The sequence below is a fragment of the Canis lupus genome, chromosome 17 (assembly GCF_003254725.2).
Source record: "Canis lupus dingo isolate Sandy chromosome 17, ASM325472v2, whole genome shotgun sequence".
Taxonomy (NCBI): Eukaryota; Metazoa; Chordata; class Mammalia; order Carnivora; family Canidae; genus Canis; species Canis lupus.
The window spans coordinates 20,581,699-20,596,763 of NC_064259.1; the positions used below are offsets into that span (position 1 = coordinate 20,581,699).

The 15,065-nt window shown below is 55.8% G+C and overlaps 1 protein-coding gene across 10 annotated transcripts in view; it reads right to left on the reverse strand.

Moving 5' to 3' along the window:
* Window positions 1–15,065, reverse strand: part of OTOF (otoferlin) — a 100,759-nt gene that overhangs the window by 17,616 nt on the left and 68,078 nt on the right. For all 10 annotated transcript variants that reach the window (XM_049095441.1, XM_049095439.1, XM_049095440.1 and 7 more), the window contains 16 exons: window positions 11,266–11,328; window positions 10,763–10,847; window positions 8,035–8,194; window positions 7,525–7,711; window positions 6,035–6,221; window positions 4,513–4,736; window positions 3,960–4,068; window positions 3,276–3,456; window positions 3,029–3,149; window positions 2,388–2,488; window positions 2,179–2,269; window positions 1,910–2,026; window positions 1,420–1,572; window positions 916–1,105; window positions 591–715; window positions 66–200 (listed from right to left, as the gene is read on the reverse strand). In XM_049095441.1, the coding sequence (XP_048951398.1) occupies window positions 66–200; window positions 591–715; window positions 916–1,105; window positions 1,420–1,572; window positions 1,910–2,026; window positions 2,179–2,269; window positions 2,388–2,488; window positions 3,029–3,149; window positions 3,276–3,456; window positions 3,960–4,068; window positions 4,513–4,736; window positions 6,035–6,221; window positions 7,525–7,711; window positions 8,035–8,194; window positions 10,763–10,847; window positions 11,266–11,328 (2,229 nt within the window). The remainder of the gene's footprint in view (window positions 1–65; window positions 201–590; window positions 716–915; window positions 1,106–1,419; window positions 1,573–1,909; window positions 2,027–2,178; window positions 2,270–2,387; window positions 2,489–3,028; window positions 3,150–3,275; window positions 3,457–3,959; window positions 4,069–4,512; window positions 4,737–6,034; window positions 6,222–7,524; window positions 7,712–8,034; window positions 8,195–10,762; window positions 10,848–11,265; window positions 11,329–15,065) is intronic.

Sequence of the window (15,065 nt, forward strand, 5' to 3'; positions counted from 1 at the left end):
GGCTCTCAAGGCAGGTGGAATGCAGAGATGAAGGCATAGGTCCCTGGGCCTGAGCCTGTCCATACCATGGCGTCCTGGTCATAGATCTCGATGACAATGATAGGGGGATCATCCCTCAACTCATGGGCTTCACCATAAAGCTCCAGGTTGTCAAATACCAGCATCTGGTCCCAGGTGGGGCACAGGGTCTCATTCAGCACCTGCAGCGTGGGACAGGGGGGATATGGGTAATAGGTGGTGGCGTGTGGGCACGTACATGAGCAGGAGTCACCCAAATCACGTGACTTCCAGGGACTCCGGGGACAGGAGGGTCATGTTCCCTGACTCTTCCCAAAAGCTTAAAATGAAGGCCTACATGAGGCTGGCTCCCAAGCCCCCCCACCCCACCATGTCTTTCCTTTCCTTTCTTCTGTGTCAAACGTAATCACAATTTAAAGCCTTTACCAGTATGTTCTGGGCCCACAGATACCTGCAAGGCTGTTTTCTAAGGATCTGGGGTGCTGGCCGATCTGTTTTCTGGGTCCCACACCCTCAAGGGCTTCCCAGTACTCCCCGAGCCAGAGCCCCTCCCTTCTCCCCTGAGCCCTCACCTCTGTGCACTGACTCTGGTTGATGAAGAAGACGCGGGCGAAGGGGTCTGAGAGGCCACTGCTGTCAGCAGCAAAGAGGCTGCGAGCCTGGTACATGTGGGCTCGGAGCTGGAAGGCCTGCTTCTCTGTGGGGAAGAACAAGCTGAGGCTCCGTGTACATACATCTGGGCAGCCCCTCTGGCGCCCTCCCGGACTGCGCTGCAGCAGGTGTGGGCAGGGGGCTGGGGGACCCGGGGGTGTGGGAAGGCTGATGACAGCAGGATTTGCTGGCACATGTCCCGGGGCTGGCAGCCAGGCCCGGCCTGGATGAGGGGGCCTCACTCACTGGTGTAGACCAGGCTGATGGGTGGGAAGGAGTGCAGGCCCAGGCCCTGGGCTGCCTTGACCTCCTCGAAGCCACAGGGCAGCCCGCACAGGAAGTCCTTGCGCTGCTTGCTGAGGCCCAGCCACAGGTAGAGCTCCAGCTTGGCCTGCACCGTCCAGCCTGCTGAGCCGAAGCCCCGCTTGCCTGGCAGCTGGGGGAGGGGTTGTGGTCAGCTGTTGGGTCCAGGGGGTGAGGAACAAGTGGGGGGCCCTGGCAAAGGCCTCATTCAGAGCTGCCCTTGTCCCTCCACAGCCACCTCACCATGGTGGGAACAGAACGGAGGGGGATGGGCAGGACAGTGCTATCTGGCCCTCGTCCCCCCTTCCTATTCTCTCTCCAGCTCTGCTGTGAGCAGCTGCTATGGGGGGGAGGGCACTCCCTCCAAGAGGAGGCTGATCCCTTGGAAGAAGCCAGATGCCAAGCTTGGGCCCCAACCTCATTCCCAAGACTCGTTCCCTTTTGTACCTTGAGGAAGAGCGTCTTGACCTTGGCGCAGTCCTTTCCCAGCTCCTCCTCAACGATGGAGAAGAGCAGGTCCTTGGAGGGCACCCGGGCGTAGGCAATGCGCTTGTTATTGCTCATCATCCAGATGAAGACATCGGGGATGCTGTGCTGGGGCTGGGGGCAGGCAAGAGGGGGCTGCTAAGGGAGGGGTCCTCCATGGGGCTAGGGCCCCAGAGCCTGACTGACCCTCTGGGCCCAGAGGGCCAGGCCTGGGCCTGCAGAGGGGAGGACCCCAAAGCTGGGTCTTCTTCACCTCCCACAAATTGCATGGGAAGAACACAGGACAGGATGAATGGCTTGTTCTCCTCTGTCTCCCAAAGGCTGTCAGAACCAGAGGGGCCTCCTAGGTGGTCCCGTCCAGCCTCTTCCTGTGCAGCAACCACCTCCCCACTCCAGTCACTCTGGTTTGAGGGCTGGGCACCCCCTCTCTGCACGATAACAGGGGGCGCACCTCATCTGCCAGGAAGCGCAGCTTCTGCAGGAAATTCTGGCATAGCCTCAGCTTGTCCCGCACCGTGTGCTTCTTCACCTGAGCCCGCAGGGTCTTGGCCTGCTGTCCCATGCTTTCCTGCGGGGGTTGGAGGGTTGGGGTGGTGAGGGGCTCAGGCCACACTGCATGACGAAGGGAGCTGGCCCTGGTGGCTGTGACCTTAGAGACAGCTGGTCCCTTGGCCTTGGGCACCCTCCCTTGATCCCCTGTGTGGTCCAGCATGTTCTCACCAGCTCCCGCATGCAGGACTTGAGGCGCTCCCGGTCCAGCCTGGTGCGGGATGAGTGGCCCTGGTCCTTGTCGGCGAGGGAGAGGAAGCGGCTGGGGGATCAAGGGAGTAGTGCTCAGCGGAGGCCACCGGCCAGCAAGCCTGCAGACACTTCCTCCCTTGCTCAGCCCCCCACTTCCAGTCCCTCGCCCCCCGACCCCTTCCTCTCACTAGCAGCCACAGCTGAGCTCCTCCAGGACACCCCGGAGGCGACGCTCAGGGTAAGACTTCTCAGTCTTGATCATCTCCTGCACGTCATTCAGGCCTTCTTCCTGCAGACCAGGAGTGAGGGTGCATGCTGACCCACAGCCCCCTGCCTCAGTCTCCCCAGAAGTCTCCCCCCATTCATCAGGGGACCCCTCACTAGTTCCATGCCCCACCCTGCCCAGGTCTTGACATCATACAGAAACTACCAGTGCCCCAGGCTCTGTCTCTGCCTGAAGGAAGAAGCCACCTCTGGGCTACGGGTCTGTGGTTCCAGTGGATTCGCTGGGGCCGGGCAGAGGTCAGGACTAGATGGTGGATGGGGGTGCGGTGCAGGCCAGAGACAGAGGGGTTGCCAGCCTCCTCCAGGGAACACCAGGATGGGATGGACCAGGATTCCCAGACTCCATTCTATGTAGCCCTTGGGCCCTCCACCCACTCCTGGGGCATGAGAGCAGGGACAGGACCAGAGGTAACGCTGGGGCTTTTCCTGCTGGGCAGACTGCCTTGTGTGTTGCAGGGGAGGCTTCCAGGCTGGGCAAGGCCCTCTGAAGCACCCCCCACCCCTGCCTTCCCCTGCTCCCTCCCTCCCCCCGCCTGGCCCTGACCAGCTTGTCTGCAATGCGATCCATAATGTTGGCATTGTAGAGGCGGCGGCGCTGGTCAGGCCACCAGCTCTTCATGTAGATGCAGGGCTTGCGCTCCAGGTAGGGTAGATGGAAGTAGTTCCTGAGGGGGAGGAGGTGGGAGGTTGAGGGCCGGAACCCAGGGAGGTGGGAGGTGGGAGGTCCAGGCCATGAGACGATGGGAGGCAGTAGGTAGGGCCTCTCAGGACCCTCCATCCTCCTGACTCACCTGTCTGTGATCTGGGGCCGCATGGGAGGGGTGGAGGACACGGAGGCCAGGTCCCCACCTTCATCAGCTTCATCATCACTTGAGTTCTGGATCAGATCGACCTCTTCTTCGTCCCCAGGCTCCTTCCGAAGCCGAGCCCGCTGGGGCCTCGACAGGCCATCAACTTCATTCCCATAGTTACCTGGAGGCAGAATGGGGCACTAGAGGGCCTAGAATCCTTCTCTCCTACCCCCATACTCCTGCCCTCTGATTTGGGTGCTGCTTTGTGTTTGTGGGAGGGAAGTGGGAAGGCAGGGGGTGGGGAAGGTGCCAGGAGTTTGAGCCAGCTTGGACACAACAGAACACTGGCCAGAGGAAGGTGTCTGTGTCCCCCACCCCCAGCAATGACCTGGCTAGGAGCCCTGATGACCACTGGACTCAAGGGCCAGCCTAGGACATGGCCTGGATTCCTACTCTCTCCCCCTTCCCTGCTGCAGGGAAGGCTGCTTTCTCCCCCATGTCCCAAACACAGCTTTACCCTGTGGAGCTAAGGCACCCTGTGGGCACGTGTGCACAGTCGTGTGAACACTGTGTGCTGTGTGGGTGTTTGAGGACACGTGAAGGAAAGTGGTCAAAGCTTCCCTTCCTAGCTGTTACCACCGAGCAGCCCCCAGGCCTGAAGATCCCTCTGAGCCTGGCACTCACCTATGGTGACCTCAAAGGTGATTGGCTTGTCTCCGTTTTTCCGGTCGATCATTGAGGCCTCTAGGAAGGCTCCAAATAGAAAGAATTCTTCCATTTTTCCTGTGCAGCTCTGTGGGGAAGGTGGTTCAAACCATCCCCAAACCTCAGCAGGGATGTCAGGCCTGGAGCCAGGCCTCCTCCTACTGGCTTACAGACAGATGGGGGCAGACATCCCATCCCGCTGGGCAGCTAAGCAGCCCAGACCCTGAAGGCCTAAATCCTTTGACCTCCGGCCTGCATATCCCTAGACAAGGACAACCATGGTCAGGAACAGAGCAGAGACCTGGGACCTCCAGGCAGAGTGCCGGCACAGGCAGTGGGAGGGAACGGAGGTCCCCTCGGGGTATTGGGGGCAGAGTGTGGGATCCTGCTTCCTGGGGAAGGAGGCTTTGTCATGGGGTCTTGCCCTCTGAGGCAGACGGCAGCAACAGGCCGAGCCCAGGCCTAGGGTCCCGTGGCGGGAAGAGGGCTGAGCCAGGGGCCCTGGAGGACAGCCCGCCCCCTGGGTCCTCACCTCCGAGACGGGCGTGGCCTGCTCCACCTGTACCTCCGTGGAGCTGGTGAGCTCGGGGTTGGAGGTGTCCAGGATCTCCACAGCCAGGCCCAGCATGAGGCGGGCGCGGAACGACACGCCCTCGCCCAGGCCCTCGTTCAGGTCCTGGTGCTCGTCCAGCAGCGTGTAGTTGCGGGTGGAGCCGTACATGTTCACCCAGGCCGGGCCCAGCGTGGGCAGGAAGCCTGTGGGCCACGGGGAGAGGGACGACGGGCTCATGGGGCTGGTGGAGCCTCTTTTAGGGTGTCGGGCTTGCACCTCCTGGCTGCCGAGCCGAGGACCCCGTGTCTTGCTCGGTGAATCACTGGAGGCAGGCTGACAGGAGGCCCTAGGAAGAGCTCACCCCTGCCGTGCATGGGCGGCCTGGGCAGCCTCCTCACTCGCACAGAGCCCTTCCTTGGGTCAGGCTCCCTGCTTCCTGGGAGCTGGAGCCGGGGCTGCCTACAGACGCCAGCTCCTCTCACACTCCCCAGCCTGGCCTTCTGGCCCCTGGTGGCCGGTGCAGACCCGCATCTCACCAGGTCTTCCACCCTGCTCACGTGGACCCCTCCCCTCCTCTCCAAACATCCTCCCTCTGTCCGCCTGTGTAATGCTTTCTCCACGAAGCCGGCCCAGTTCCTAGGCCCCGGTAACTTCTCCTGCTGTTGGAATTTGTCTCTGGGTAACATGGGGCTGATCTGCTGTATGAGCTTTGTTTGTTTGGCTTTTGTTCTGCTTGGTTTAGAAAAAAATCATGGCATTTAAAAAAATCAAGATATACTTCACATAATATAAAATTCACCATTTTAAAACATGCATTTTGGTGGTTTTTAGTATATTCAGTATGTTGTACGAGCATCACCTGTTTCCAGGACACTTCCATCCCCCTCATGAGAAACCCTGTACCTACTGGTAGTTAGTCCGGGTCCCTCTCCTGCCTCCTGGAATCACTAGTCTATATTCTCTCTCCATGGATTTGACCGTTCTGGACATTTCATAGAAATGGAGTCATGTAATATGTGGCCTTCTGCGTCTTTGGCCTTAGGTTTCGAACATTCGGTAGCACATCCACCTTTCTAGTCCCCAGTGAGCACCATGAGGACAGGAATGGATTCTTCTCTTGCTCTGGTACCTGGTGCCTGGGTCCTAGAAGGGGTGAGCCCCACAAGCCCATAGATAGGGACTGTGGCAGCAGTATCCATATATGTGAAACACACATAATTATTATTTCCATTTCACAGATGAGAAAACAAATTCAAAGATCACACAGCCACTAACTGTGCGGGTTCAAACCCAGGCAACCTGGTTCAGGTAGGCCCTGTCAACCCTGTGCAGACCTGAGCCATGACTGTCCACCCTTTGAGGTGGGGGCTGCTGACCAAGCCTCACTATGTCCGGTGCCTTTCTGGAGGAGGTGGAGATGGTGGAGGTGTGGTGAGGGGGGAGTCCCATTTACCCCTTCCCTTCGGTCCCCTTGCCCCTAATGCAGTCTCCTGTTGCTAACCTTTGTCTCCGTCATTGGAAATCTTGCGCAGGTCAATGAAGTGGGTGCCGATGGCCACATCGTTGACCTTGTCTGAGTCTCGGATCTGCACCTTCATGCGCTTGCAGAGTGGGGGGAACAGGTCTGTAAAGATGACCTGCTCATTCCAGAGGGGCTCGTAGCTACTTTTCTGCACTGAAGTCTTGCCCTGGTGGGAGGGAATGAGGGTTAGGGTGTGTGTGTTTGTGTGTGTGTGTGTGTGTGTGTGAGCACCTGCACATGTACATGTGTGTGGTGTGTGTATGTGCATGTGTATCCATGCATGTATGTGCAAGTGCATGTGTACATGTATGTGTGGTGGCTTATGCGCACATGTGTGTATGCATGTGGGTTGTGTGTGTATGTGTTGTGCTACGTATGTGGACTACGAATGTATGCATATATATATGTGTAGGAAGTGTGTATGCATGTGTACCTATGGGTGTGTGCATGTGGTATGTGTATATGTGTGTAGTCACGTGTGTATGTGTATGTGTGTGGTGTATATATATATATGTATTCAAATTTTTTATTTAAATTCAATTTAGGGGGCACCTGCACCTCAATGTTTGTAGCAGTAATAGCCACAATATCCAAACCATGGAAAAAGACCCAATGTCCATCAACAGATGAATGGATAAAGAAGATGTGGTGTATGTATGTGTGTGTGTGTGTGTGTGTGTGTATACACATAATGGAAAAAGAAATCTTGCCATTTACAATGACATGGATGGAACTAGAGGGTATTGTGCTAAGTGAAATAAGTCAGAGAAAGACAATTACCATATGATCTCATTCATATGTGGAATTAAAGAAACAAAATAGAGGATCATAAGGGAAGGAGGGGAAAAATAAAACAAGACGAAATCAGAGAGGGAGACAAACCATAAGAGACTCTTTTTATTTTTTTAGAGACTCTTAATCATAGGAAACAAACTGAGGGTTGCTGGAGGGGAGGGGTGGGGAGATGTAGCTGGGCGATGGGCATTAAGGAGGGCACGGGATGCAATGAGCACTGGGTGTTACACAGCGTATTACTAGTTTCAGAGGTAGAGGTTGGTGATTCATCAGTTGCATCTAACACCCAGTGCTCACATGTGGGACGTGTGTATGTGGGTGTATATGAACGCATGTGTGCACTTATATCCAGCAGGCACTCTCCCCCACGCCAGCCTCTCAGATTCCTCCCTTTCAGTGCTCCCGTCTTAGTTCTTGGTCTCCAGGATGCAGAGACAGGCAGGATCCCGTAAGGCCCATGGCTTAAAGGATTCCCCAGCATGGTCCTAGCTCCAGCCCCTCTCAGCTGGAGCTCCCCTCATCTCCCACTCTCCTCAAATGCACCCAGGGATCAACGATGTCACCTGGCTTCTGATTTTGCCTCACCTCCACCTCCAGCCCCCACTTTCCAATCACTCTGTAGCTCTACTGCTTGTTACCCCAAACCCAACCTCCTGCATCCTGCACCCCAATACCTTCTGGCCAGCAAAGAAGACTTGCACATAGGGGTCGACCAGGTCCTTGTTCTCACCAATGAAAGCCTTCTTCACATTGGCCATGAGGCTGGTGTTCATACGGGGCAGCCCCTCAGCTCGGTAAATTTTCACGTAGAACCGGGCCCACTGGCGTTCAGCAGGCACCCCCTCGGGCAGCAGCAAGTTCCTGCCGGCACATACAGCCAGAGCTGTGGGGGCCAGGTGTGGGCACCCCAGTCCTGCCCTGGCATCTATATACCCTAGGGCCCAGGACAATCTCTGTGAACTCCTGCCCTGTCCTGCCTCTGATCTTCCCCTCCTGGGAGGAGAGTCTGTGGATGCCTTGGCTAGCCCTGCCCTTGGTTCTTCTTGGAAGAGCTGAGCTGTCTGGGAGTGGGAGGTACAGGGGGTAGGGTCTGTGAGCCAAGTCCACTCCAGGGGCTCCTTTTGGGAGAAGGGAGGGCTGGGTCAGGTCTCCAGGGGCTGGGTGGAGGTATATGGGAGCCTCACCCCTCAATGTCATCCTCATCTGTCTCATTGGCCTTGTGGGGTGTCTTGATGTTGTCCCCCTTGCCCACCACAGCGATGTCACACTTCACGTAGCCCTTCAGCCCAGCGGAGATGTCGTCGGGGTCTGACAGGATGGCCCACTTGTGGTGGAACTGGTGCTCTGCAGGGGTGAGGAGTGGAGACTGCACCTGTCACCCTGGGGCAGGGTGAGGAGCTGCGGAGCTGAGCATCTTTTCTGCCCCTGATTCCCAGGATGACCAGGAGAAGACAGCGGTCCCCAGAGGGGTGAGCAGCCAGGGCAAGGTCTTGTGTCCGGGTGTGTGGTGTGATTTTGAAGAGAGAGAACTCTCCAAACCCCTGCAGCTCTCCTGCCCTCACCCCTGCAGACAACCTACATAGATAGAACCTTCAGAGAGGTTCCCCTTCCCTGGCTCTTCCTTTCAAACGCCAGGGGCTCGCCGGTGCTTGGGGTATAGACCTCAGTGTGGTCCGTGGAGCCTCCTGATTCAGCTCTGCCTGGCTCACTCCACTCATCCCTCCCCACCCTTGTGCTCCCTCTGGGCCTAGCTGCTTACTCCTCTCTGGACTACTGGAGTCCCTGTTCATACCCTCCTGCCTTTATGGCTGCTGTTCTTTGAGCTTGGAAGGGCCTCCTTCTTACCCCTCCCCATACTCAAACTTCTCAGACACCCGTCAGGGAAGGTGGTTGGGCTGAGGAGATTGCAAGCACCCCGGACTTCCTCTGTGATCTACCAAAGGGTGGGTGTAGACTTGTACAACCCCTCCTTATCTCCAGCAGAGGGAATTAGTGAGTGAGCAGTGTCCTGCTGCTGCATCTGATGGTGCAAAATGGTCCTGCCAGGGTGATAACAGGCCCTGGTCTCCCCAGGAAACCCTTCCAGCTCCACAAGATATTGATACCACCCAAGGCTCCCAGTAGCACCCAGGACTCCTGTGTCCCTGGGCAGCATATTTCCAATGACTCCCTGGCTAGGTCAGCAATGAGGGACTCTCGGGGAGGATCAGACCAAGCCAGAGACCATCAGAGTGAAGACATCAGTACCCTAGCTGTGGGGGTCTTATGACTTCAGGTTCCTATGAAGGGTACCAGGCTCAGGAACAGATATTCAGAAGAAGCAGCAAGTCTGGCAGTGGGTTGCCCAGTGGAGAGCCTGGGCTTTGGGCCCACCTGGTCCTGGGTTCACATTCTTTTCCATTCCCTGGACCAGCTATGTAAGCTTGCTGGGCCTGCTTTCTTCTTGTGACTTGGAGTGAAGTGGCCCACAGAGGGCAGTGAGGGTTAAGCCTGCCAGCACAGCGTGGCTGCCCCAGTGCCTGGCGCTTAGCAGGTGCTCCCTGAGTGGCAGTGGCTTCTCTCCAGGACTCTACTGCTGAGAAGCCCAGATCTCCATGTCAGGCTCCTTGCTGTCTCTCCAAACCTCTGCCACCGGTACTGGGGGGGGGGCACTGCTCAGCCCTGGGGTTCCACCCCAGCCCATGGCCCGCAGCTGGGCATGCTTCCTAGGAAGTGCCAGATGGAAAACTGGCCCTCTTCCTTTCCCACTCCTCTAAGATGCTAATGGTCACTAGGGCCATCTTGGATTACAACGTGTGTGTGTGTGTGTGTGTGTGTCAGTGGGAAAGACATTGGCCTGGCAGCCGGGAGACCAAGTTCTATTCCCAGGAGGCGCTGGGCAAGTCTCCTCATAACCCTGGGCTTCTTTGTCATATGGAGATGCTGGACTCTATGTTTTCAGATCTCTTGCAGCTTGTGATGTTCATGTGTATGAGCTTGGGTTTGGCCTCCGATTCCCTAGTATTAGTCGCAGAGTGTGCACAGGCCAAGTGTCTACTAAGTTGAACCACAAGAAATTGCCAATTTGTTCAACCTAATAGTTCAGTGGCACTTCCAAGCCACTTAACTTCTCTTGGCTTCATTTATCTCATCTGTAAAAGGGGAAGGAACGCTGATGTCTCCTACCTCACTGTTTTGTGGCAGTCAAGTGTGACACCGGGTGAAACTGTATTGTCACTGTCAAAGAGCCTAATGCAGTCGTTACCGCATCCTCAGTGGTGGGTTCACTCCTGGGACATGAGGTGGGGCCCAATGCCAGGATGGGCCTGAGCTGGCCATGGGCTTAGCCATCATCTTGCAGGCTGAGGGCACTTCCTCCGCCTGTCCCATGCCTCACAAACCCTCTGGGCCACCTCTTGGGATTTTCTCACCAGCCTCATCCACTGTTGGCCCCTGGGGACCCACATTGCTGCTGGTCAGCCACAGCTCTGCATGGCTATCCTCAGGAGGCCTGGGTCCCTTGATAGTTGCTCAGTGAGCCCAGCATCCCTCAGAGGCTGCTACAACACATTTGTGTTGAGGACAGTGTGGCTCAGTGGGTGCTCTGGAGTCATACAGCCTGAGTTCACCCCCAACGGACTGCGTGACTGGGGAAGCCCCAGTGCTTCTTCAGGCCCCAGGCCTCTCAAGTGTAAACGGGGGCAATGCCGCACACCCCGCAGGGCTCCTGTGAATCCAGCAGCCTGAGCACAGGTAGTCACCGCATCCATGTGCAGACTGGACACCCCATCACTCCACACACCCAACGGCCTCACACTCAGTTTATGGTCCTGGCCAGGCTAGGCCCCAGGACTGTCAGGGTGGGAAGGACGGCATGTGCTACATTCGCGGAGCTGTGGGTACTGATGCTGACCGAATCGCGCAGCTACTCACCAGGCTGGGAGTACACGGTTCCCACATCCATTTTGAAGGACCCCACTAGGGTACCACTTCGCAGCAGGTTCTTGGAGTGAATCACCTTCCGGGCAGAACCACCAGCCACCAGTCAGGCCAGGCAGGGCTGAGGCTTTCCATGAGGGTAGGGATGGGGTGGTCTGATGGTGGCACCACCTGTCTTTCTGGGGAACAGCTTCTTGGAGGGTATTTGGTAGGGCAGGGGCAGCTTGCTGAGGCTCAGCATTAATCCCTCTTTCCCTCATTTTTGTTGGCTGCCAGGTACGGGTGAGTAGGTTGTACACTGTACAGAGGCACCTGGCTAAACAGGTGACAGAGGCCCAAATCAACCTGTGCCCCACTTGCCTGGCTGCGTGTCGGGGCATAGGGCTGGGAATGGGGCTTTTAGTGGTTGGTCCATCCAGAGGGATCCCCTTTTTAAGTCTACACAAAGGTGCAGTTTAAGCTAGTGGCCCTGCCTGCCAGGGCTACTCCCCACTCACCGAGATCTTGATGATCTTGTCGAACATAACGTCAGGAGAGACGTGGAAGTCGAAGACAAAGTACTGGAAGGTGGGGACAACCCAGAGCTGCTGTCACCCAGCTGACCTTGGCTAGGGCAGTGCCGGGCCCCTCCCTCCTGCCAGCACCCCGGCCATTTCCCCTGCACCCCGAAGTTTAGATGAACAGCAGTGGCAACCACTGGTCCTCCCTGACTTTGTGGCAGGTGGGAGCTGTGTGGCTTTGAGCAACACATTGTCTGATCTGTTTCCCAGGCTGTAAAATGTGGGTAAAGACACCCACCTAGGGTCTTGTTATGATGAGAGATAAGTCTTGTTATGATGAGAGATATTACATGATACCATAATATACATTGCAGTTATACAGGCAACACAGACATTTCATTAAACCACAATGCTCCACTGCCTAGAAGATGTGTCCCAATTTCAGCAATGTTTAAATGTAAAATGAGGTGTGAACGACTTAATTTGCTGTAAATATAAAATGCTGTGGGTGTGAACAGTCCTCTTGAGCTGGGAGCTGCCACTCACTCCCTGCCCCACGTCTCCTGGCCTTGCTGTGCAGGTGTCGGTCGGGAACGAGGAGGGGGTGCGGCCACAGAGGGACCACTGCTTTGGAGAATTTGTGGGCAGAGACAAGGAAAAAGTGTTGCCAACATGCCTAGGGCCAATGTCTGAGGAGAGTCTGATCCTGGCTGCTGGAGACTCCTGCTAGAGCACTGTGGGTACAAGTGCTGCCTTTAGCGCCAGACAAAGCTTTAACCGTCAGGCCAGTCACTTCCTTCCTGAGCCTCAGTTTACCACCCTGTGATGCAGGGTTAATACTCAAGGCCCATCCAAAGGGGTCTGGGAGGCATGGTTGTGAAGTCTAAATGAGTTGACCCCTGTCAAGTGTTCAGCCTGTGAGCGCGCGTGGTCAGTGCATGGTACATGGTGACTGCTGTGTGTGCAGCAAATACGTGCAGGAGGCCGTGGCTGGGGGCCGCTGAAGCTCTGGAGAGATGGGTGGAGATCTAGACCAATGCAGGTGGCAATAACCCCTTGGGACTGCGGAGATACCCGAGGAGAGTAAGGGAAGGGACTGATCTAGGGCAGGCCTCCAAGAAGCAGCAGGATTTCAGCAGAGGGGACAGGGAGTGTGTCAGGAAAGACAATGAGGGAGGGGGTGGCTGGAGGGGGCGTTGAGAGGCTGGAAATGGAGGGGCAGTCAAAAGAGAGGGGCGACGTGGACTTGCACGTAGGGATGACATGGTCCTTGATGACCTGGAAGGCAGTTTCAGTGAAGCCAGGGGCAGAGGTGGAGACATGATGGGGAGAAGAGGCAGTGGGGACTGTTCACGGAATTGGATTGTGGGGGGAGGACAGAAGTATGAGGGATTGGGAAAGGCCTGGCTATGTGGAGGGGTGGACAGGTGTACAGACAGATGGACAAACTCCTAGTTCCTGTCCCTGAGCATATGGGGTTTTCCATAGTTGTACTCAGGGAGAATACATGGGAGTAGAACACCTTGTAGGCAAAAAAGGAGCCAAGAAAAAGTAAAGGCAGAGTTGGGGGTGCTAAGCAGATTGGGTGATGTCAGGTTCTTTGGGAAGAAGAAAGAGAAGGATCCTGGGCAAAGGAGAGAGGTGGTTTAGGCAGAAGGAAGACACCAGTGGCCAGGACCAGATGCACCCAGGGAGAAGGGGCCCTGGCCTGGTCTTGGATGGTCAGGTTGTACTGGGAAGTCAGTGGTTGGAAGCCTCGCTTCACACGGAGACAGGTCTGGAGCCAGGCAAGAGGCGAGGCCAGGCCAGCTGTGTCAGCCCTGGGCAAGCCCCCCGGCTGAGTGAGAGCAGGAACTCTGCACTCTGAGCACTCTGTGGGTATAGTCCTTGTGTTTCCTGAGTGTAGTCCCCTTTCATAACCATTTAAAAGTCTAAGTCATGCTGATTGCTCTCATCTCCCTCTATTGTGTTTAGTGCAGGTGAAGGAAAGTTCCTGCTAACTCAGAGAAGTAGCCAGAAGAAGTAAACTTCTGCGACCAAGGGCATTTTTCTTCTTCCTTTTTTTTTTTTTTAAAGATTTTATTTTTTTATTTGAGAGAGACAGAAACAGAGACAGAGATAGAGCATGAGCAGGGAGGAGAGGAGGAAGCAGGCTCCTGGCTGAGCAGGGAGCTCGATGCAAGGCTCACTCCCAGGACCCTGGGATCATGACCTGAGCCAAAGGCAGACGCCCAACCAACTGAGCCACTGAGGAGCATCGCCTCACCAAGGGTATTTTTCAGTGAAGAAGAACGTGGTATTGGACAAGAAGCAAAAGGGAAGAAAGCCTGCTTCAGGACCAGAGGAATCAGGAGAAGCAGTGGTTGTTCATAACGGGGTGATTTTAAGCCCAGGGGGACATTTGGCAATGTCTAGAGACATTTTTGGTTGCCACAACTGGGTGGGGGTTGCTACGGGCATTGAGTGGTTAGAAGCCAGGGATGCTGCCCAGCATCCTACAATTCACAGGACAGTCCCCTACACCAAAAGTTATTTGGCCTAAAATGTCCACAGTACTGAATTTGAGAATCCCTGGTTTGGAAGAAACAGAAATTAACCAAATCAGAGCTATTTGGATTTGTGACAAAAAAACGAAACTATGATCCAGATTTAAGACTCACGGGAGTGGAAGGAATGGTCTTAGTGGATATAATTGGAAAGTGGTTACTAGGCTGGAAGTAGACATGGCCTGTCAGGGCAGAGACTGTCACCTCTGTGGCCCCTATGTTGCCAGGAATGGGCTCCAAGTACAGCACATGCTCGGCAAATGTTCGTTGCTTCCTTTGGGGGAGTATCCATTCTGCAATGTGTTACTCAACCCTCCAGGTACAAGCCAGGCTCTGGGCTGGGCCACAGTGATGCCAGAGACTGGGTACACTAGGGACAGAGACGTGAGGGACCAACCACAATTCAGGGCCATTATTGTCACAGAGAAAGAAGTGCATTGACTTCTGACCCAGAGAGCACAGGTAAGGCAGCTCAGCGGCATGGACCCTTGGCCTGGGCTCTGGAGGGTGAGTAGGAGTTGGGCAGGGAAACAGTGTGGGGAGAACGGCTGTTTCCTTGGGAAGGAGGAAGCCCTCTGAAAGAAGCATGAGGTGTGTGGGGTTGGTGCAAGGTGAGCCCTTGAGTCAGCTCAATGTGGCTCTGCCACTATTGAATAACCGTGGAAGGCCATGGACACCTGTCTCCATATCCATTAAAGGAAAGCAGATTCTTATCTAGGTTGGAGGCTTTTATAGTCAGGGATGTGACCAGATAGAAGGTCAGAGGTGTGGAGGCTGAATTTCCTGACTCCTGGAAAGGTCACCATATGGGGCTGGGGGAAGGGGGCAGGTGTTTCCTGAGCACAGATGTCCCAGCCCTGTGGGCAACCAGCTGTGAGAACCAGGTTCACCTAGGACCCTGGTCTGGGTCCCTGTGAGGGACAGAAGTGCATCCAGGCTTCCCTCCTGCTGATGCGCAGCTGGGGGGCTCCCCCTAAGTTCGGTGGCACCCTCAGCCCTCACCACTCCTCAGGACAGACATGGAGATACAGGACAAGGATGCCTCACTCTGGCTAGCTTGGCACCTTCACTGCCTGGAGCCCCCATGACAAGCAGACTGAATGTTCCCCCCAGGAGAAGGAGGGCTAGGGCCCCCAGGCCAGTCTGACCCATGCTCAGGCATCTGAAGGGCTCCTGGGCATCCCTCACTAGAGCTGATTAAGTTGGTTCCCTGCTGGAGCCCTAAGTCAAGGTCTTGTGTCAGGGGTGGCC